This window comes from Ruditapes philippinarum, unplaced genomic scaffold (assembly GCF_026571515.1).
Source record: "Ruditapes philippinarum isolate M1 unplaced genomic scaffold, ASM2657151v2 ctg2090_1_1_1_1, whole genome shotgun sequence".
In the NCBI taxonomy this organism is placed as follows: domain Eukaryota; kingdom Metazoa; phylum Mollusca; class Bivalvia; order Venerida; family Veneridae; genus Ruditapes; species Ruditapes philippinarum.
Genome location: NW_026853161.1, coordinates 466401 through 491714, shown reverse-complemented (window position 1 = coordinate 491714; position 25314 = coordinate 466401). Strand labels below are relative to the sequence as shown.

The 25314-nt window shown below is 32.5% G+C and overlaps 2 protein-coding genes across 2 annotated transcripts; both read right to left on the bottom strand.

Annotated features, from left to right (window-relative positions):
* Positions 1 to 467: 467 nt before the first annotated feature.
* Positions 468 to 25314, bottom strand: LOC132735906 (coiled-coil domain-containing protein 115-like). The gene is made up of 4 exons (XM_060722944.1): positions 25270 to 25314; positions 18695 to 18788; positions 10089 to 10264; positions 468 to 3559 (listed from the first exon to the last, which is right to left on the bottom strand). Exons 3-4 carry the CDS (start codon positions 10229 to 10231, stop codon positions 3088 to 3090), a joined length of 615 nt encoding a protein of 204 aa, XP_060578927.1. The 5' UTR covers positions 10232 to 10264; positions 18695 to 18788; positions 25270 to 25314; the 3' UTR covers positions 468 to 3087.
* Positions 14106 to 17140, bottom strand: LOC132735898 (uncharacterized). Its single transcript, XM_060722932.1, has one exon. It carries the CDS (start codon positions 16347 to 16349, stop codon positions 14328 to 14330), a length of 2022 nt encoding a protein of 673 aa, XP_060578915.1. The 5' UTR covers positions 16350 to 17140; the 3' UTR covers positions 14106 to 14327.

Here is a 25314-nt window from a genome sequence, read left to right as displayed (position 1 = left end):
AGCCCTTGTGGTTTTTTACAAGAAGATTTTTTAAGATTTTTTGTAAAAAAAATCTTTTGGTTGCCTGTGACCTTGATCTTTGACCCAGTGACCTCAAAATCATTAGGGGTCATATTATGACCATGGCCAACCTCCATGCCAAATATGAAGACTGTGGGTCAAAGGAATCTTAAGTTATTGAGCAGGCAAGCTTTTTTAAGTCAAGGCTCCTGTGACCTTGACCTTTGACCTCAAAATCAATAGGGATCATCTACTTATCATGACCAATCTTAATACCAAATATGAAGTCTGTTGGTCAAAGATATCTTACGTTATTGGGTGGACAAGGAAAAACCGACGGATGCTGGACGGGATGACGGACGGATGTCCAGACGGACAAGCTGATTCCAGTATACCCCACTTACAACTACCTTGTGCCGGGGTATAACTATCTTTTTATCACCTCTAATGACCATATGAAAATGGAGTAAGAGCATAAATCAATTTTAATTAAGATTATAAGTATCATGTAACAACATCGTCTGGGATAACATATCCATGTACAAAGCCTAGGGCCTGAACAAGAAATCTATTGCAACATATATATAATTGAGCCGCTTCATGACAAAACCAACATAATGGTTTTGCGACAAGCATGGATCCAGACCAGCCTGCGCATCTGCGCAGTCTGATCAGGATCCATGCTGTTCGCTATCAGTTTCTCTACTTGTAATAGAGTTGGTAAGCGAACAGCATGGATCCTGATCAGACTGCGCGGATCCATGCTGGTCGCAAACCCATTATGTTGGTTTTGTCGTGACAGGGCTTATATGAAAAATCAATATATATAAACAAATTATTTAACATTCAACCAAATATGTAAGCCAAGTAAAAACCATATAATATGCTGCTTTCAGTTTAAAAATCCTAGGGTGAAAACATTACTAAGCATATACAATAGTACCTGAACAAGAGCACCGCTAGGCGGAGCATTATATGCCCGAAAGTACTCTTTCTTTTGGTGAGGAGGACATTGGAATTAAATACAGTATTACCTCCTTCAAAAAGCAATCCTCCTTTATAGCTGAAGAACATTCATGTATATATACAGTTGCTGTTTTCAAAGCACCACCATCAAGTTGTTATCTTGTAAGTAAAAATGCTACAACAGATGGACACCAAGACGTCAGGGGTATAAAGCTGTTAATCCTATAAAATTTTACAGCTGTAGTTCGATTAATACTTATTGAGCGAAAACTGTTTCCAGTTTATAGGTGATAGTAATCCCTTGATCTTTGACCTTGTGAGCCAAAAATCAATAGCGATCTTCTACCCAATATGAACAATCATCCTATGAAGTTTGAATACTGTGGGCCAAATGGAAATTAGGTTATGCTCCGGAAACCATTTTCAGTATTAAGCTAATAGTGACCTTGACCTTTGAACTTGTGACCCCAAAATCAATAGGGGTCTTCTACCCAATATGGACAATCATCCTATGAAGTTTGAATACTGTGGGTCAAATGGAACTTAAGTTATGCTTCGGAAACCATTTTACGTATTTAGCTAATAGTGACCTTGACCTTTAACCTTGTGACCCTAAAATCAATAGGGGTTTTTTACCCAATATGGACAATCATCCTATGAAGTTTGAATACTGTGGGCCAAATGGAACTTAAGTTATGCTCTGGAAACCATTTTCAGTATTTCACTAATAGTGACCTTGACCTTTGACCTTGTGACCCCAAAATCAATAGGGGTCTTCTATTTAATATGGACAATCATCCTATGAAGTTTGAATACTGTGGGTCAAATGGAACTTAAGTTATGCTCCGGAAACCTTTTTCAGTATTTAGCTAATAGTGACCTTGACCTTTGACCTTGTGACCCCAAAATCAATAGGGGTCTTCTACCCAATATGGGCAATCATCCTATGAAGTTTGAATACTGTGGGTCAAATGGAACTTAAGTTATGCTCCGGAAACCATTTTCAGTATTTAGCTAATAGTGACCTTGACCTTTGACCTTGTGACCCCAAAATCAATAGGGGTCTTCTACCCAATATGGGCAATCATCCTATGAAGTTTGAATACTGTGGGCCAAATGGAACTTAAGTTATGCTTCGGAAACCAAATTGCTAACAGACGGACGGACGGACGTACGGACGGACGCCAGGGGGTATAACATAATATGCCCGAAATTCTTTCGGGCATATAATAAAGAGTAGTTACTACAGTAAAAACCCTCAAAACCAGATCTCCACTTATCTTGAATCCTTAGTTCAGCAGAAAAATGTTCAGAGTCCAGAATTTTACCCTTCTTACTAAAATGTTTGAAAATCCTCAGAAAAATCTGAAACTTTGTATTCTGGGTACTAGACAAAAACTTAATAATTTGTCATTTGCCTACGTAATTTTACCTTACAAAATCAGGCATATTATTACAAACTGTGTATAGAAAATATAACATGCATGACATTTTTATTTATATTTTTAGTAGTAACTAACTATAGACAGTACATGTGATATATTGCACCTGTGAAAGATGAAAGAATCTGTTAGCTAGAGACATTTTGAATTATAATTTTAAAAACAAAATATAATTCAAAATGTCTCTAGCTAAATAGGATTAGAGAGATAATATAAATATAATCATATGTAAATCTTTGACTTTCTAAACAAAAATAATTGTTAAAAAATAATTGTTATAATTATATTTGTCTTTACTTTTTTACACTCCTCAAGAATAAATCATAGATTTATCTATTAGATATCAACTAAATTTAAGGATCCATCTATAGCCTTTATAAGTAAGTTAAGAATGTCCAGACTTTAAATCCTCACTAATCCCGAATCCTCGTTAATCCGTCAATTTTGTCAGGACCCGACTAAGTCTAGTTTAGTGAGTTTTTAGAGTATATGTTAATAAAATATCTATTTCCATTTCGACAATGTATGTACTGACTACTCTAAAAATGTTTCCATTGCACAACCATTCAACAGGTTATGTTGACTAGTCATATGAATGCACATTCAAAAGAATATGTAACTACCCTTTATTTTACCTCTGTAACATGTAACACAGAATCTAATGAATAAATTATTGACATTATAGAAATGTTTCTTTTGTTTTTAGAAGGCTTTTATATTTCTGTCCTAATGATTGAAGTTTTGTCTTCAATGTAGCAATATCTAAAGCCATGGTTGCTGCTGCTTTAAAGTCAGACTGACTCTGTCTTAGAGATAGCGGTACAAGCACACCAAACCATCTAAGTGGATCAACCTTTCTTCTGTCAATACTAATCTTATTCTCATCACATATTTCATCATTTCTTGCGGGTATTTCCTCTATATGTTCCTGTTCAACATCTGTTTTATTAACATTCCTTCTTCTAACTGTTGACCTTGAACTATCATCTGACTTTTTTAAGTCAAGGTCACTTAAATCTGTTTCAAGGTCATGAACATCTCCATTTTCAACAGTGAATATATTGTCATCGGCTACTTTGATTGTAAGAAGAGCTGACATTTTGGTCTCATCACACTGCTCTATACCAACTGCCTTTATACCCATATTGTACCTACAAAGAAAACATTATAATTCATTTTAAATTGTTAGTAGGAATAATTTAGAGCAGATTGTCTGTCATGCAAACAAGAGCCACCGCCGGGCGGGGGCAACGCTTGACTTTTTACTATTTCTAAAAGCAAACAAAGAAATGTTTGAACAAATCTTAACGTTTCCTTTTTATAAATTTAATCGTTCTGTCTTGTCACATTAGTTTTTTCTATATATGTTGTTGTTCTTGTTGTTGTCACTTTTTCTAAAAGCAAACAAAGAAATGTTTCAACAAATCTTAACGTTTCCTTTTTATAAATTAATTCGGTCCTGTCTTGTCACATTAGTTTTGTCTATATATGTTGTTGTTTGTTGTTGTTGTTGTTTGTTGTTGTTGTTGTTGTTGTTGATGATGATGATGATGATGAGGAGGAGGAGGAGGATGATATATACATACACACCAATAAATATATATGGTCATTTAATGTACAAATCTGAGAAAATTCAGTAATTTAACCTTCAAGGTCAAGGTCATTAAAGAGCCCCAAGTCAATTTGGGTTTGATAAACAACATGGTCTTGTCCTTAAGAATGTTCTGTTATAATATGAAGTTGATCCATTCAATAATAGCAAAGTTACAGCCAGTTACAGCCAAAACAATGAAAATTTCAATCATTTGACCTTCAAAGTCAAGGTCATTAATGAGTGAAGGTCAAAGTCTGTCTGGTTTTTTTAAGGGTTATCCTTGAAGATTATTATGTTCAAGTTTGAAGACGTAATCCATTCATTAAAAAAAAACAAAGTTACAATCAGTAATAGCCAAAAAATGAAAACTTCAATAATTTGACCTTCAAAGTTAAGGTCATTTATGAGTGAAGGTCTGTCTGGTTATTTTTAAGGGATATCCTTGAAGATTATTATGTTCAAGTTTGAAGACAATCCATTCAAAAATAACAAAGTTACAGCCAATAATAGCAAGAACAAGCAAATTTTGGACTTTTGACCTTGAAGGTCAAGGTCATTTATGGATGAAGGTCAAGGATAGTGTAGTCTACTGAAAGGAAGGTCTTGTCCCAAGGGTTGTTGTGGCCAAGTATGAAGACAATACACCAAGAAATAAAAAAGTTATGATCCAGGTACAAGTAACAATACCTCTACTTTTTTTTCAAAAAAAGTCAAGCTAAAAAGGAACTGTGCATGGGGATTTGGCATATTTTTTGTGATATTCGGAATAGAATTATACAATAAAAGTTCACAAAAGACCTTTATTCAGTAAAAATCAATGTCGTGGATAGAAATCTCATACATGTATCATGATCCCTAAATTGTGTCTAAGTTTATAGAGAGTAGTTTCAGTAGTTTTCTTAAGACTGATACTACATTGCAAAACTGTAGCCATGAATTTCCTATGTTCACAAATGTCCATTTTTCAATCACAAGAGCGATCAGTGATCATATGTGTCACCTACATGTTGCAGCTTTTTTAAGCATGTTGCAGCTACTGTGTAGCAGGAGACTCAAAATTGATTAACATTCTTCTTTTAAATTGTCTCATTAGGAGAACAGAAGAAGTCTGGACAAACTTTAAAAATAACAAGAAATGTCGAACCGCACATATGCCCCACTTTCTAGCCCTTGATTCACATTATTGGTAATTAGGTTACAGAAACTTGCTATAAATGGGCACATGAAAGTGTTCACTTATGGAAAAAAAGACAAAATAATCACCTACTAGTTATAACCAATAAATATGTGAAATATGAATACATTGTGATAAATAGTTTTCATGATGAGCTAAAACCATTCTGCCATTTATGGCCCCTGTGACCTTGACCTTTGACAATATCAATAGGGGACATCTACTAGTTATGACCAATCAATATGTGAAATATGAAGACTATGTGATAAATAGTTTTCAAGATAATGAGCGGAAACCATTCTGACATTTAAAAAGCTCATTTAAGGCACCTGTGACCTTGACCTTTAACCTAGTTACCCCTAAATCAATAGGACCATTGAATAGTTATGACCAATCATGATGTGAAATATGAAGACTTATTGTCATAAATAGTTTTTAAGACAATATAAGTGGAAACCATTCTGACATTAAAAACCCCTGTGACCTTGACCTTTGTCCTAGTTAAAAAAGGAGTCATCTACTAATTATAACCAATCAGTATGTGAAATATGAAGACTATGAGATACTTTTCAAGATAATAAGCAGACACCATTATGAAATTTAATTTCCCTGCGACATTGACTTTTGACCTAGTTACCCTAAAATCAATAGGGGTCATCTACTAGTTGTAACCAATCAATCACTATGTGAAATATGAAGACTTTGTCATAAATAGCTTTCAAGATAATAAGCAGACACCATTCTATCATTAAAGGCCCCTGTGATCATGACTTTTAACCCAGCGACCTAAAAATCAACAGGGGTCTTTTACTTTCTATGATTAATCAGTAGTGAAATATGAAAACTTTCTGATAAATAGTTTTCAAGATAATAAGCAGAAACCATTCTGACATTTAAGGCCCATGCAACCTCGACCTTTGACCTAGTGACCCCAAAATCAATAGGAGTCATCTACTAGTAATGACCAATCACTGTATGAAATATGAAGACTTTGTGATAAATAGTTTTCAAGATAATAAGCGGAAACCATTCTGACATTTAAGGCCCCTTTGACCTTGACCTTGGACCTAGTGACCCCAAAATCAATAGGGGTCATCTACTAGTTATGACCAATCACTATGTGAAAAATGAAGACTTTGTGATGAATAGATTTCAAGATAACAAGAGGCGGTTGAACCGGGTGATGCTCCCCGAATAGGTTTTGGACACAGGAAGGTAAACCTCTTGTAGTGTCACAGTTATGTCACAGACAAAGTTCAAAGTGTAAAAACAACCCAAATGTTGAGCATGACACATTGTCTCAATATGGTGATCATTTCTGTAAAATAGTTGTAAAACTGACGACTTCAAATAACGACGTTATGGGCCGGACATGATTTTGCTGCAAGGTCATGCTGTGACCTTGAACTTAAGGTAGCGACACAAATGTTGCACGCTACGCGTCAATTCAATATGGTGATTATCTCTGTGAAAAAGTTGTTAATCCGACTTCAAGTAACAAAGTTATGAGCCCGACACGATTTTGCTGCAAGGTCATGCTGTGACCTTGACCTTAAAGGTAGCGACCCAAATCTTGCGCGCGCCACCTCATCTCAATATGGTGATAATTTCTGTGAAATAGTTTTAAAATCTGACTACAAATAACGAAGTTATGGGCCGGACATGATTTTGCTGCAAGGTCATGCTGTGACCTTGACCTTCAAGATAGCGACCCAAATGTTGCGCGCGCCACGTTGTCTCAATATGGAAGTCATTTCTGTGAAATAGTTTAAAAATCCGACTTCAAATAATGAAGTTATGGACCGGACACAATTTTGCTTCGAGGTCATGCTGTGACCTTGACCTTCAAGGTAGCGAACTGTTGCGCGCGACACGTCCTCTCAATATGGTGATTATTTCTGTGAAATAGTTTTAAAATCCATCTTCAAATAACAAAGTTATGGGCCAGACACGAATTCCGGACGGACTGAAGGACTGACAGACGGACAACCAGACGACTATATGCTCCAATGACCAATCACCATACCAAGTTTGAAGTTCCTAGGCCTTAGCGTTCTTTAGTTATTGATCAGAAACCGTTTTTCGCACAAGGTCAATGTGACCTTGGCCTTTGACCCCAAAATCAATAGGGGTCATCTGCTGGTCATGACCAATAATCATACCAAGTTTGAAGTACATAGGCTTAAAGGTATTTTAGTTATTGATCGGAAAATGTTTTTACCTACAAGGTCAATGTGACCTTGACCTTTGACCACTAGACCCCAAAATCAATAGGGGTCATCTGCTTGTCATGACCAATCACCGTACCAAGTTTGAAGTTCCTAGGCCTAAGCGTTCTTTAGTTATTAATCGGAAACTGTTTTTACCTACATGGTCAATGTGACCTTGACCTTTGACCCCTTGACCCCAAAATCAATAGGGGTCATCTGCTGGTCATGACCAATCACCATACCAAGTTTGAACTTCCTAGGCCTAAGGTTAACCGTTTTTACCTACAAGGTCAATGTAACCTTGACCTTTGACCCTTTGACCCCAAAATTTATAGGGGTCATCTGCTGGTCATGACAAATCACAATACCAAATTTGAAGCTCCTAGGCCTAAGCGTTCTTTAGTTATTGATCGGGAACTGTTTTTACCTACAAGGTCAATGTGACCTTTACCTTTGATTCCTTGACCCCAAAATCGATAGGGGTCATCTGCTGGTCATGACTAATCACTATACCAAGTTTGAAGTTTCTAGGCCTGAGCGTTCTTTAGTTATTGATCGGAAACCATATTTACCTACAAGGTCAATGTGACCTTGACCTTTCACCCCTTGTCCCCAAAATCAATAGGGATCATCTGCTGGTCATGACCAATCACCACACAAGTTTAAAGTTCCTAGGACTAAGCCTTCTTTAGTAATTGATTGGAAACCGTTTTTACCTTCAAGGTGAATGTGACCTTGACCTTTAAACTCTAAACCCCAAAATCAATAGGGGTCATCTGCTGGTCATGACCAATCACCATACCAAGTTTGAAGTTCCTAGGCCTAAGCGTTCTTTAGTTATTGATTGGAAACTGTTTTTACCTACAAGGTCAATGTGACCTTGACCTTTGACCCCTTGACCCCAAAATCAATAGGGGTCATCTGCTGGTCATGACCAATCACCATACCAAGTTTGAAGTTCCTAGGCCTAAGCGTTCTTTAGTTATTGATTGGAAACCGTTTTTACCTACAAGGTCAATGTGACCTTGACCTTTGACCCCTTGACCCCAAAATCAAAACGGGTCATCTGCTGGTCATGACCAATACCATACCAAGTTTGAAGTTCCTAGGCCTAAGGGTTCTTTAGTTATTGATCGGAAACGGAATTTGGGACATACGTACGGACGGACTGACGGACGGACTGACGGACAACCCGACAACTATATGCCCCCCGAAATTTTTCGGGGAGCATAATAATAAGCGGAAACCATTCTGACATTTTAGGCCCCTTTGACCTTGACCTTTGACCAAGTGACCCCAAAATCAATAGGAGTCATCTAATAGTAATGACCAATCACTGTGTGAAATATGAAGACTTTGTGATAAATAGTTTTCAAGATAATAAGCGGAAACCATTCTGACATTTAAGGCCCCTTTGACCATGACCTTTGACCTAGCAGGGTTGTCAGTAACATTTTTCGCAGAAGGTTTGTTTTGGACTTGAGGCGGCCATTTCTGTTTTTATCAAGCATAACAAAGAGTGTTTTCTTAATTTTGAGGCGGCCCATAATGCATTTGAGACAGTCATTTTGGCCTCCTGCCGCCTCTTAATGACAACCCTGCCTAGTGACCCCAAAATCAAAAGGAGACATCTACGAGTTATGACCAATCACTGTGTGAAAAATGAAGACTTTGTGATGAATAGTTTTCAAGATAATAAGTGGAATAGTTTTCAAGATAATCAGCTGCAACAACAAGCGCTTGACTTTGGAGAACGATATCTTCGGAAAAAATGGTGACAGAAAAATTATTCAAAAACGAACCGGATGATAATCAAGATAATCAGCAGAAACCATGTGATCTACTGACCGACCTTAAAACAACCAACATCAGCAAAACAATATACCCCCTCTTCTTCAAAGGAGGCATAAAAATCAATAAATGAAATCTTTAAAGTGGAAATTGCCAACGATATGCACAACAGGTCTTGCTGCTTGCTATTCCTGTAAGGTTTGGATGAATAGCACCAGTAGTTTTTGAAAAGAAGTCTGGATAAGTTTTGTGACATTCAAACAGACAGACAGAGGGATGGACTGGCAACTGAAAAGTGATCTCTATGTCACTATTCTGCAGCAGGCGACACAAAAAGTAGTCAGAGTTATGGGCCTTGAATTGTGATGTCAAAAACATGTGAGAAGTTACAAGCAAATATCTGGTTGGGTAGGACTGCTTTATTGCCCTCTGAGTATTATTTTGTACATAAGCAGGTACTCATGTAGAACATAGAACCAAAAACAGTGAGCTATAAATTGACCCCTACAATAAACTAAGCAATGGATTCCATAATTTGTTAATTAATAGGCCTACAAGGCTAATCACTATATAACAGGTGTCTTTATAAAGGTACCTTCACAATATGAAGGAGGCACCCTAACATGAATACTTCAGAACTGACTGAAATGCCACTTTAACATTCTTCGGTTAACTGCCACAAAATTTCAATTTGTATTAAGTAGTTTCACTTAATTAACAAAAAATATACAAAAATATTCCAAATTGATGAAATCAAGTTATCAAAACAAATTTTCACAATTTTAGGTGAAATAAAATAAAGCTAAAACTTCACTAGTTTAGTTCAAGAAAAATTGAGCTTATTTTTTAAGGGTTTTATTACAAAGTAAGACAATGTCACTTTCAAAATCTGGGAAAAAGCACATGCCTACCTTGCTCTTGATAAGTTCAGATATCCAGATTTCATTGATTGGTCAAGCATGGCTTGGTTTTGATATATCTTTGTCAATGTTTCGAAAAATTCCAGCAAGACTTTGTCCAATTTCTCACATATATCATCTTTTGTTTCTTCCATGACAATGCCCTCAAATCAAGTTGTAATGTAAGTCTGTAAAGGAAGAGTTGATAATTATGTATAACATTCTTGTCTAACATCATACTAGGCAATTAAATATGCAAATATACCACTCTAAACAATCATGGTACATGTGTAAGTAAATACATTACTTGCCTTAAATTGCAATGCAGAATATCAAAAAGGCCTAACAAAACAAGCCCTTGTTGTTTTTTGAAGATATGATATTTAGTTATTCTTATCTTAAATGTAAGGAAAACTCATGATCCATTGGCGGAAAACATATGGTATCAGCAGTCCAGTCTAGACAATGTTTTTTGCCATTTGTGTATAAAGAGGAGAAGCTCTGTTTTGACAATACATGTACATGTATATAAATATATACAACCCTATGACCCCACCTATGACCCCACACCTGACTTGAATCAACATTGAATATATGTGGCCACATCAAGAAACTGTATACAATTTTTAAACAATGTTGTATTTATGACATTAAATCAACATGTTCAGGATTGACATTGGATTTCAGTGAGATCTTGAAAAGAATACATGGTCGGGTTACTTCCCTTTGTTCTGATTTATACATAACCCAGTTAGGAGGTTTAAATTCTAGTAGATTTTTATTCCATTTTCTTAATATTTTTACTCATGACCCCCAGGGCAAGGCTTATATTGTCCCTTGGGCAGTATTAATAGACAATAATATTCCCATAAAATCTACTATAATTGTGTCGCACGGAACACCTACATCTACATGTGCACACTTTATTCTTTCTCTTGGAAGTCTTTAAGAGGCTGGTAAAAATACCCAATCGAGCTTATAACATAACAAGAGCTGTCACAGGAGACAGCCAATCTCGACTAATAAAATACTGGACACAGTTAGGAAGACAAAACTATGAAAGAAAAATCATATGTATAATTATGTTTTAAGTACAGTAAAAAATAACATTGTTAACGTAAATTCCAAGATCAAGGGGAATAATTCTGGAAATAGTCATGCTAGACTTATGAACCTTGTCACACAACATGTGTGTAATGATAAGAAATATATATTTGAAGTTTGAAGTAGATACCTTAAAAAGTGAAGCAATCAATATAATATTTCTTAAAGAAAATCCTAAGTTCAAAGAGAGATAAATCTGTAGCTATTGCTTCAAGAGTTATGAACCTTGTCACATAAGATATAATTGATGATAAGGAATAAGTATTTGAAGTTTGAGGTAGATACCTTTAAAACTAAAAAGGTTATAGTAAAAAATAACAATTTCAAGTAAAAAAATCTAAGTTTATGGGGAGATAATTCTTGCAATATTGGTGCTAGAGTTATGAGCCTTGTCACATAACATGTGGTTAATGATAAGGTACATATATTTGGAGTATGAGGTTGGTCCCTTAAGAAATAAAAAAGTAACAGTAAAAAATAATATTTTTTAAGGAAAATTCTAAATTCAAGGGAAAATAAATCTGAAAATATTAACCCTAGAGTTATGAACCTTGTCACATAAGATGTGGATGATGATAAGAAACATATATTTGAAGTATGAAGTTGATCCAACAAGAAACAAGGAAGAAACAGTAAAAAATAGTATTTTTTAAGGAAAATTCTAAGTTCAAGGGGAGATAAATCTGAAAATATTGGTGCTAGAGTTATAAACCTTGTCACATAAGATGTGGTTGATGATAAGTAACATATATTTGAAGTTGATATCTTAACCCTTTCCCCCATGAGCATATTGTGAAAAATGGCCATTTTCACTGAAAAGCCTCCTGTTACAAGTTCAAACTGCTGTGAAACTATGAAAAATGCTTCAATACTTATCAAACTTGGCACAAATGTTGACTGGACCATTGCATTTGTAACGACATGCTCAGTCTTAAATTTCCTGTTACCGTGGCAACGAGGGGACATCTCAAAATTGCCAAAAATCACTATTTTGCCTCGATTTTTTCCATCAAAATTTATTTCAAAGTGCTGCAACTTCTCAAGGGATTGAGATAGAGTCAAAGGCTTTTCAGCGTTGGTTACACGTTACCTTATGATTGACCTGGGATAAATTTAAGCCTCTCACAAGTCCAAAATTTTCTTGGCGATGAGGGGGACTCCGCCCCCCTTCAAACCCCCCAAACAGAAGGGGGCATATCCCCCTTCTGGCAACCCCGATGTATCTTTTGCTGCATCAAAACTTTAATCTGAAATCTGGATGCGGACGCAGGGGCGAGTAGGACATCTTTCCATATACTTTGTATAGTCAAACTAAAAAATCACATTTCTAGAAAAATAATAAAGATATTTCTTTTAAACTTTGTTTGCTTATTGAGCATAATATAGCATCATAATATATTACTTGTATAATTATAAAACGGAAAGAAAAATAATTGGTTACTGTCACTTTTGTGAGAATTATTTCCCCTTTTTCATGTTTATATATGACAAATAATTTTTAAAGTCCTTAAAAAATATTTTGCAATGTAAAATTCTTAACAGAAATGTGTCCAACATCTTCATTTTGCTCAAAAATATTGCACCACTACCTTTATTCTATACATTTGGATATAATATTCTGTTTCTGGCATAAATACTTGACAATTCTTTGACACTGAACATTAATTATACTTTTAAGTTTCCTTTGAAAACTGAATGATAATTATGTATGCTGACAGGTGTTGACGCAATGTATTGGGTCATAAAGAAATTATTTGACTTATTTTGTTTTATACTTTGTATATTTTATACAGAGGGACTCCACTGAGGTTTGAACGTCTAAAAACATAACATTTGAATTCTTACATAAATGAGCTGGGGCTCTTTAAACAGAAATATATGCAAAGATAGTTAAGAAATATACTTTGAATTAAATTGTAAATCATATTTTTATGCTCTTCTTAGCCCGATTTGAGTGAAAAGCGTTTTTTACAATTTTTTACAATTTGAATAATTATTTTGGAAAAACAAAGAGCACGAATGATCTGAACTTTTGCACAAAGTTTAGTTGTCTAAACCTACATCAAATGGTACATTTATCTGGAAAAAATATTATCAGTTAAGGACTTGGAAAATTATGTGTCATAATAACGAATCCGGGTCAGCTCGGCCCTAAAACATACTCGGCCCCCGAGTCAGCTCGGCCCTATTCCAACTCGGCACGGGTCAACTCGGCCCACTTTTAAAAATGGGTAAAGGACATCAAAGGACTCCTATTGTCACGGGCTATTATTATCAATCAATGTGTATGTTAAATATACCGATTAATTAGGTGATAATTATGATTGACTTATTCATTCAAATTTGATTAGTGACCACCTGCAATTAATTAGAAGCTTATGCTATTAAGTAAACACGTTTTTTTTAATTTTTTTGAAAATTACTTTACAAACAAAATGCATCTAAGGAAACACATTTTTATTATATCTATATTCACAGGCACAAGTATCGGACCTGGGAAGAAAAAATATGAAGTTATTTTATCAATCTGTTCATATTTTTTCTTCCCAGGTTTGATAATCGTGCCTGTGTCTATATTAATTTTATCGAATCTGCAAGACAAATAAATAACTTTTTTTTCTCTAATATACTTTATTTCAGCAGAGGTAGAGCGGGTTCGGGTATTAGTGGACACTTAAGCATTAATTTCAACAGAGATGTCTTTTATCAGCATTTCATCAAAATTAAGTTAGAATTATGTAGTATATTCATTTGGCGTCGGTATTTATTGTACCGGGGCTTGTCAAGTGGCCGTTTAACTATAATAATGTGTATGATATCTGTACACATACAGTCGGGAGTTACTGAACCTTTCTGCTATAACTGAACATGCTGTCTGGTATTAGTGGACACTTTTGGATTTTTAAAAAAACGATAATGCACAAGTAACAGGTAAATTTATTATTTGTATCATTTCATAAACAATTTGAAAACTCAAAAATTTCATTATAGCAGTTTCTTAGAACGGCGTTACATTAATATGTTTAAACGAAAACAGTAATACTGTCATGGAAACATCAAACGGCTAAAAAACTGTAATTTAAATTAACATAGTGATTTCATGAAGAAAACAACATTCATCAAACAAAGGACTATCAGACTTAACATTTAACAATAGTCACACTCGAACTGTAAATCAGCAAGTTCCGATTCGCTCATTGAAATCAGATCAATTGTAGAAACACAAGCCCTGTGGAGCCATCTCGGACAGTTATGACAAGACACCCAGTTCTCGTATTCCCCATCAAAGTCAACACCACATGCATAACATTTAGTGTCTTTGATATCAACATCTACATCTTGTAATGCGTCATCATCATATGCTACCTCCTCAGATGAATCAGTGTCAGAATCAGAAGAGCTGTGTTTTCTTTTCTGCACTTTCTTGGTCATTTTCAGTTTTTTCTTCAGCTCATTTTCTTTCATTCGTTGTTCTCTCTTTTCCTCTCGCTCCTTTCTTTTCCTTTCCTTCTCCTCTTCTTTCTTTTGTTTACGTTCTTCTCTTTCCCTTTTTCGTTGCTCCTTTGCTCTTATTTCTTCTTCTTTTTTCTGCTGTTTTTCCATTAGCAAATCATGGAACTTTTGGCCTGAAATTGCTTTTGGAAGAGCAATACGTTCAGATTTTGATTTAGTTTTTTGTGTTGTTGATGGTGTTTTTAAAATAGCCCTAAACGATTCGCTGACTTTTTCATCTTGAATTCTATCGCTTGCACCAGCAGTTTGTAGTTTATCAGGATTAACATCACTTTCAGCTGTGGATTGGCTTTGCTGCAATGTTATGTCTACTATATTATAGTTCTGGTCTGTTTCTGTTTCTTTTTCAGGTGGAGCTGGGACATCAGAAGGAATTCCATTGCTTACAGGTGAAAGTGTTGCTGTGGATACTGCAGGCACTGATGCAGAGGTCGGAACGGGTTTTGAAGAAAACACTTGACTTGGTTCCATTTTAGATGTACCCAAAACCTTTCTACTGTCAAGGGGGAAGAGACCGCTATCCCGAAAACCCTTTGTTGCTATCTCTATTGTTGTAGATTTAATCCAGGCTGTCTTAAAAACAGATGCAAATTTGGCTTTTGTCACATATTCGCCAATGTTGGAGATTTGATATGCCCTGACAGCAGATTTCCAGGATTCCTTTAAGGAACTGAACAGCTTAAGGTCACATGGCTGCATCAAATGTGAGGCATGCTCGAGCAAACAGTATAAAATAATTTCCTGTTCTCTACAAAATTTTGAAGCCGACAATGTTGAGTGAGTAGAGTGGCCATCTACAAAGAGAACGACTGGACGCTTTATAGCTCTGTCATCTAATGCAGGCACAAAAACATCTCTCAACCAGGTTACAAATAATTCCGAATCCATCCACCCGTTCTCTGTTCTTCCCATGACAGCTTCAGGAAAACCTTCAAGTGGATTCGTAGCAAACCGTTTCCCAGGATACACAATTAGGGGCTTCGGATAGTAACCAGCTGCACTCATACAAGCTAAGACTGTAACTTGTGTCTTGTCACTAGAAGTAAAGTTATATACATTTGGTACTCCTCTCGGAGCCAAAACTTTTCCACTCTTTGGACAGAGGGGGAAGCCTGACTCATCAGCGTTGAACCATCTAGATGGGTCCATCCATAAAGAAGGGTCTTTGACTTCTTCTGCCATAAAATTAGAAAAGTCTTTAAACCACTTTTCTACTTTAGCAGGAGTGATTATAGCTCTTTCTTTGATAAGCTGTTGAGGTGCACGCTCTGATATTTCTGGGTGGCGCCTAAGAAATCCGTAAAACCAGTCTTTTCCGGGGCGGTTGTCCTTAAACTGTGTAGTCCGACCCTCTGCATCAAGAATTTGTTTCACAGTATCAAGAAGTTCATTGCGATTACGCCCGAAGCCTATCTTTGCCATATGTATCGCCCAAGTAGCTATGTATTGTTCTTCCACCTCAGACAGTACAGATGACGGGCCGGGTTTACAACCAACTTGAGTTTTATCGTTAACCTTGTTGGACAAAGAGCTTTTTGGAATTTGAAAAGCTAACGCTGCTCTCCTCAGCGACATTGAACCACTTTTTACCATATCAATGGCATGCTGCAAAGTTTCATCTGAGTATCTTTTTCGTACTTTTAATTGTTGACTCATTGTTACCTGCAATTGTTTAAAAAAGTAAAACAAATTAAAATAATGTTCGTGAGTGTCCCAATGTAATATATCATATGATATAAATAACGGTAAAGGTGGATGTGATTTCTTTAAAGCAGTTTAATTTAACAACACTCGTTGAAAATCAAAGCCCTTTTAAATTTTTTGAATTATGAATGTTCTGTAAACTATTTCCAGTTTAAATAAATTTTTATTATGTGACGCGATGTTATAAAATGCAATAATAAGAAGAGCTAGATGAACTTTAAAACAGAAAATCGATAAATGTATTGAAGTTATGCATTTTAACTGATGGGTTATTTTGTGTAAAACACAGAGTTATGAAGTTTAACATAATTCATCAGTTTAGTTTGTTGTGTAGACTCTATATGGTTCACTAATAGCCGACTTAAAGAAATTCTTGTCGGGTGTTAGTAAACCATCATTATGGATAAATCAAACGCAGATATTGCTTTGACAACACGCTTGTGGTAAGGTTTAATCATATAGTGACGCATACATAATGCGAGCGCCGCTAGGTATGATTTCAAAACGGTGTTATAGTTAAATGTTCCATGGACGTTATTTAAGAGGTGCGCGTAATATAAGGAAAGCATAGGAAAATAATAAATATTTGAACTTACCGTTTGGCGGGACGTTTTGCAGACAACCGGAAACGAAAAGGATGTACTCGATTAAAATTTTGGGGTCATTGTAGTCCAGAATTATGTTATTAAATAAGAAAACCAGCTCTGTCCACAAATAGCCGACGGTTCACAAATACCCGAACCCGCTCTACAATGTATAATTATAAAATAATAACAAGATATTTCTTATTATTCATTTACCTTAACAATTTATCATTCATTAATCTGATATTTTACAGACTTCCCGAAATACGTCGGTCCGACGGACATGTCCGATAAATTTTGATCAGGTCCGACGAGTTTTTACTCCGGATCGGTCCGACTGTCCGGCTTTTATCCAAGCCGCATGTATACAAAATGGCGTCGCTAAAGGTGAGAAACCTTGGAAAAATTAAAAATCTACGTCAGAGGAACAGGCAGAACAGCAGTATAAGGATAAAAAGAATAGATCTGAGACAAAATTTAATGAAAAATAGAAGCAAGACAGTGAATCGTTGGTGTATGATAGGGAGGAGATGAAAATGCGCTGTAAGGAATGTGCCGATTTTTACGGCGAAAAAATTAAAAACAAAATGTGTCTTAGAAATACAAACACAAGTTATTCTTTGATTTTGATCAATTTTATTTGGTCCGACAGATTTCGTTTCGGTCCGACAGATTTTCATGGTTTGTCAGACCAAATGTCTGACAGTTTTTTTCAACTTTCGGGAAGTCTGATTTTACATTTTTCATTTTCCATGTTACGTTAGGTCTTAACAGATCTTTGCAAAATCGTGTAGCAAAAAAATGACATTAGACATCGATTTAGATCTAATGAATTTAAACAATTAAAACAGCGTGTATTTACATTAATTTTGACTTATTCATGAACAAAACTAAAAAATGAATACCTTTTATCAAAATAATTGAACTGTCACGTCCGAAAAGTCATTATTAAATCCTCTCATTTAATTCCTTGTACACCCGATATACAAATGGCCGCCATACAGTGCGCGAAATCTGATTGGCTAATTCATATGCAAGCGTTTAAATGAGTCAGAACAATATAACGAAATATTTTTTCAACGAAATAATTGCCCATGCACCGCCAGTGTGTTCGAATATATTTTTCCGTTCAAAAAATTGGAATCAATCTGTAAAACGCTTTACTTAACCAGTATGGCCGATGAGCGAAATAGACTGCTATTTACATTTTATTTTTAATTCATAAGTGCATTGTTTGAAAGTTTTTGTTAATGATAGACCATGCAATAGAAAGAACAGAAGATAAGCTTTTGAATTAAGCTTGAAAGGCAAGTGAACATACCTTTTTTTCATTTTTTCAAAATGCTACGCGTTTATGAGCAATAACTATTAGACGTCAGGCTTGACCAACATAAAACTATAACAAGCCTGTACCGTCTAATCTATTGGACTAAGGGCCGAGTTGACTCTTTTCCATAATAACTCATATAAACATGAAAAAGAGGAAATAATTCTCACAAATGTGACAGTAACCAATTATTTTTCTTTCCATTTATGTTATACATAATATTATGCTCAATAAACAAACACAGTTTAAAAGAAATAGATCTAAATCTATCTTCATTATTTTTCTAGAAAATTTATGATTTCTAAATCCTGTTAATGAGAGTTCGAATTTAGTTGCAAATTTTTGCTTGTCATAACATCCCAACTCAGATATCATTACAACTTTACCTGCTTTCGTAATGTATATCAACAATTTGTTTACATTCGTTTTTTTGTATTCAAGAATTTAGTTGTAGTTTTAATAACAACAACACATGATCTTGGGTATGACTTAATACCAAATATGAGTGATATCCGCGGATATCACTATAAATACACTATAAATACCGAATATGACCTATATTTTACAAAGTAATAATTTTTTTATAAATTTTTCTTGATACTATGTTTTATAATAATATAAAATGAATTTACATGCAAAATTGCGTTAAATTTGGTCCATAAATATATATATAAGTTATAAGTTATATTCGAATTACGTTCTATAAAAGTCATGTCCGTGGCGGACAGGAGGTACCGAATATGACTTATTTTTTATGAATTGATTAATTTTTTTATGATTATTTCTCGATACGATGTTTTATAATAATATAATTATTTTACATGCAAAATATCGGGGTCGTTAAATTTGGTCCATAAATAAAAAAGTTATAAGTTATATTCGTTGCGTTTTCTATAACAGTCATATCCGTGAAGGACAGAAGATACCGAATATGACCTATATTTTACAAAGTAATTATTTTTTATAGTTTTTTTTCTTAATAAGATGTATTAAAATAATAAAATAAATTTACATTCAAAATTTCGTTAAATTTGGTCCATAAATAAAAAAGTTAATAGTTATATTCATTGCGTTTTCTATAAAAGGCATATCCGTTGCGGACAGAAGATACTGAATACGCCTTATTTTTTATAAATTGATTATTTTATTATTTATTTTTCTTGATACGATGTTTAATAATAATAAAATGATTTTACATGCAAAATATCGTTAAATTTGGCCAATAAATAAAAAAGTTATAAGTTATATTCGAATTACGTTCTATAAAAGTCATAACCGTTGCGGACAGAAGGTACCGAATACGACTTATTTTTTATAAATTGATTTTTTTTTCTCGATACTATTGTTAATAATAATATGATGTTTTTACATGCATTTTAAGAGAATGTTAACAGAATTTTCTTAACATGTAGTAGATTGAAAGTCGCTATAAAAAAATGTATGAATTTATAAATTAAATTATATTCTGTTTATTAGTCGCTTCTGTTGAAATAAGGCCAATTCCCCCTTTTGATATAAAAACCACCGTGTTAAAGTGACTTTTTTAAAAATAAAAGTGACTGATATGCTACATAAACTTTTTGTTAATATTTTTTTATTAATGGACCAAATTTTACTATTTTTGCATGTTATTTTATTTCATTGATATTAAATATTACATCCAGACAAAATAAACACTTACTTTATAAAATATAAGCAATATTCGGTATATTCTGTTCTTTACGGATAGGATTTTTATTTTTTAAAAAACGCAACAAACATAACTTATTACTTGTTTATTAATGGACCATGGACCAAGTTTTACGATATTTTACGTGTAAAATCATTGTATCATCATATAACATCGTATCAAGAAAACATCATAAAACAAAAATCAATTTATAGAATAAAAGTCATATTCGCTATCTTCAGTCCACCACGGATATGACTTCTATACAGAGCGTGCAATTAATATATGTAACTTACAAAGTCATATTCGGTTTCTTCTTTCGCTACGGATATGACTTCATTTAGAACATGCAACGGATATGACATTAAATTTTTTTTATTTATGTATCAAATTGAACCATTTTTTGGCATGTAATTTTATTCTGTTAGCAGTTCTAAGTAAAATCAGAAACTTTAAAAAACATATGTCATATTCGGTATCTCCTGTCCTTCACGGATATTACTGTTATAGAAACCGCAACGAATATAACTTATAACTTTTTTATTTATGGACGAAATTTTGCATGTAAATTCACTTTATTATTATAAAACATCGTATCAAGAAAAAGTTATAAAAAAAATATTACTTTGTAAAATATATATATGTATCTGTCCGCAACGAAATGCCTTTCATAGAAAACGCAACGAATATAACATATAACTTTTTTATTTATTGACAAAAATTAACGATATTTTGCATTAACATTTTATTATTATAAACCATCATATTGAGAAAAAAATAATAAAACAATCAATTTATAAATATAAGTCATATTCGGTATCTTCTGTCCGCAACAGATATGCCTTTCATAGAAAACGAAACGAATATAACATAACACTTTTTTATTTATTGACAAAAAATTAATGATATTTTGCATTTAACATTTTATTATTATAAACCATCATATCGAGAAAAATAAATAATAAAACAATCAATTTATAAAATGTAAGTCATATTCGGTATCTTCTGTCCGCAACGGACATGCCTTTTATAGAAAACGCAATAAAATATAACTTATAACTTTTTTTATTTATTGACCAAATTTAACGAAATTTTGCATGTAAAACATAATATTATTATTAACCATAGTATCGAGAAAAAATAAATAATAAAATAATCAATTTATAAAAAATAAGTCGTATTCGGTATATTTGTCCGCAACGGATATGACTTTTATAGAACGTAATTCGAATATAACTTATAACTTTTTTATTTATTGGCCAAATTTCACGATATTTTGCATGTAAAAATCATTTTATTATTATTAAACATCGTATCAGAAGAAAAATAAATAATAAATAATCAATTTATAAAAAATAAGTCATATTCGGTATCTTCTGTCCACAACGGATGTGCCTTTTATAGAAAACGCAACGAATATAACTTATAACTTGATTATTTATGGACCAAGTTTAACGATATTTTGCGTGTAAAATCATTGTATCATTATATAACATCGTATCAAGAAAACATCATAAAACAAAAATCAATTTATAAAATAAAAGTTATATTCGGTAACTTCTTTCCGATACGGATATGATTTTATTTAGAACATGCCACAAAAAAAAAACATGTAAATTTTTATTTATGTATCAAATTAAACCATTTTTGGCAAATTAACTTTATTTAAAATTATAAGAAGATCGTATGGAGACAAAAAACTTTATGATCTATAAGTCATATTGGTATCTCCTGTCCGCCACGGACATGACTTTTATAGAAAACGCAACGAACTCATAACTTATAACTTTTTTCACTTATTGACCAAATTTAACCGATATTTTGCATGTAAAATCATTTTATTATTATAGAACATCGTTTTGACAAACAATTCATAAACAAATAATAATTTATAAAATATAAGTCATATTTGGTATCTCCTGTCCGCCACGGATATGACTTTCATACAGAGCGTGCGATATATGTCACTTACAAAAGTCATATTCGGTATCTCTTTTCCGCTACGTATCAAATTTAACCATTTTTTGGCATATTATTTCATTTTTATTATGAAAAAAAATATCGTATGGAGAGAAAAAAACTTTATGATCTTTAAGTCATATTCAGTATCTTCTGTCCGCAACATATATGCTTTCATAGAAAACGCAACGAATATAACATATAACTTTTTTATTTATTGACAAAATTAACAATATTTTGCATTTAACATTTTATTATTATAAACCATTGTATCGAGAAAAATAAATAATAAAATAATCAATTTATTAAATATAAGTCATATTCGGTATCTTCTGTCCGCAACATATATGCTTTCATAGAAAACGCAACGAATATAACATATAACTTTTTTATTTATTGACAAAAATTAACGATATTTTGCATTTAACATTTTATTATTATAAACCATTTTATCGAGAAAAATAAATAATAAAATAATCAATTTATTAAATATAAGTCATATTTGGTATCTCCTGTCCGCCACGGACATGACTTTTATAGAAAACGCAACGAATATAACTTATAACTTTTTCACTTATTGACCAAATTTAACGATATTTTGCATGTAAAATCATTTTATTATTATAGAACATCGTTTTGACAAACAATTCATAAACAAATAATCAATTTATAAAATATAAGTCATATTTGGTATCTCCTGTCCGCCACGGATATGACTTTCATACAGAGCGTGCGATATATGTCACTTACAAAGTCATATTCGGTATCTCTTTTTCCGCTACGTATCAAATTTAACCATTTTTGGCATATTATTTCATTTATTATGAAAAAAATATCGTATGGAGAGAAAAAACTTTATGATCTTTAAGTCATATTCAGTATCTTCTGTCCGCAACATATATGCTTTCATAGAAAACGCAACGAATATAACATATAACTTTTTTATTTATTGACAAAATTAACAATATTTTGCATTTAACATTTTATTATTATAAACCATTGTATCGAGAAAAATAAATAATAAAATAATCAATTTATTAAATATAAGTCATATTCGGTATCTTCTGTCCGCAACATATATGCTTTCATAGAAAACGCAACGAATATAACATATAACTTTTTATTTATTGACAAAAATTAACGATATTTTGCATTTAACATTTTATTATTATAAACCATTTTATCGAGAAAAATAAATAATAAAAAAAATCAATTTATTAAATATAAGTCATATTTTGGGTATCTCCTGTCCGCCACGGACATGACTTTTATAGAAAACGCAACGAATATAACTTATAACTTTTTCACTTATTGACCAAATTTAACGATATTTTGCATGTAAAATCATTTTATTATTATTATAGAACATCGTTTTGACAAACAATTCATAAACAAATAATCAATTTATAAAATATAAGTCATATTTGGTATCTCCTGTCCGCCACGGATATGACTTTCATACAGAGCGTGCGATATATGTCACTTACAAAGTCATATTCGGTATCTCTTTTCCGCTACGTATCAAATTTAACCATTTTTGGCATATTATTTCATTTTATTATGACAAAAATATCGTATGGAGAGAAAAAACTTTATGATCTTTAAGTCATATTCAGTATCTTCTGTCCGCAACATATATGCTTTCATAGAAAACGCAACGAATATAACATATAACTTTTTTATTTATTGACAAAAATTAAAATATTTTTTGCATTTAACATTTTATTATTATAAACCATTGTATCGAGAAAAAAAATAATAAAATAATCAATTTATTAAATATAAGTCATATTCGGTATCTTCTGTCCGCGCAACATATATGCTTTCATAGAAAACGCAACGAAATATAACATATATATAACTTTTTATTTATTGACAAAAATTAACGATATTTTTGCATTTAACATTTTATTATTATAAACCATTGTTATCGAGAAAAATAAATATATAAAAATAATCAATTTTTTAAATATAAGTCATATTCGGTATCTTCTGTCCGCAAATATATGCTTTCATAGAAAAATTCGCAACGAATATAACATATAACTTTTTTATTTATTGACAAAAATTAACGATATTTTGCATTTAACATTTTATTATTATAAACCATTGTATCGAGAAAAATGAATAATAAAAGTATCAATTTATTAAATATAAGTCATATTCGGTATCTCCTGTCCGCCACGGACATGACTTTTATAGAAAACGCAACGAATATAACTTATAACTTTTTCACTTATTGACCAAATTTAACGATATTTTGCATGTAAAATCATTTTATTATTATAAACCATCATATCTTGAAAAATAAATAATAAAATAATCAATTTATAAAATTCAAGTCATATTCGGTATCTTCTGTCCGCAACGGATATGACTTTGATAGAAAACGCAACAAGTATAACTTATAACTTTTTCACTTATTGACCAAATTTAACGAAATTTTGCATGTAAAAACATCATATTATTATTAACTATAGTATCGAGAGAGAAAAAAAATCAATTCATAAAAAAATAAGTCGTATTCCGTATCTTCTGTCCGCAACGGTTATGACTTTTATAGAACGTAATTCGAAATATAACTTTATAACTTTTTTTATTTATTGGCCAAATTTTAACGATATTTTGCATGTAAAATCATTTTATTATTATTAAACATCGTATCAAGAAAAATAATAATAAAATAATCAATTTATAAAAAATAAGTCGTATTCGGTATCTTCTGTCCGCAACGGATATGCCTTTTATAGAAAACGCAATGAATATAACTTATAACTTTTTTATTTATGGACCAAATTTAACGAAATTTTGCATGTAAATTTATTTTATTATTTTAATACATCGTATTAAGAAAAAAAAATATAAAAAATAATTACTTTGTAAAATATAGGTCATATTCGGTATCTTCTGTCCTTCACGATTATGACTGTTATAGAAAACGCAACGAATATAACTTATAACTTTTTTATTTATGGACCAAATTTAACGATATTTTGCATGTAAAATAATTATATAATTATAAAACATCGTATCGAGAAATAATCATAAAAAAATTAATCAATTTATAAAAAATAAGTCATATTCGGTATCTTCTGTCCGCAACGGTTATGACTTTTATAGAACGTAATTCGAATATAACTTATAACTTTTTTATTTATGGACCAAATTTAACGCAATTTTGCATGTGAATTCATTTTATTATTATAAAACATAGTATCAAGAAAAATTTATAAAAAAATAATTACTTTGTAAAATATAGGTCATATTCGCTAAATATGAGTGATATCCGCGGATATCACTCATATTTGGTATTAAGACATACCGCATGATCTTAAATTATCTAAAAGTCAACTTCCGGTAGTCGGTCTAGAATCTTAT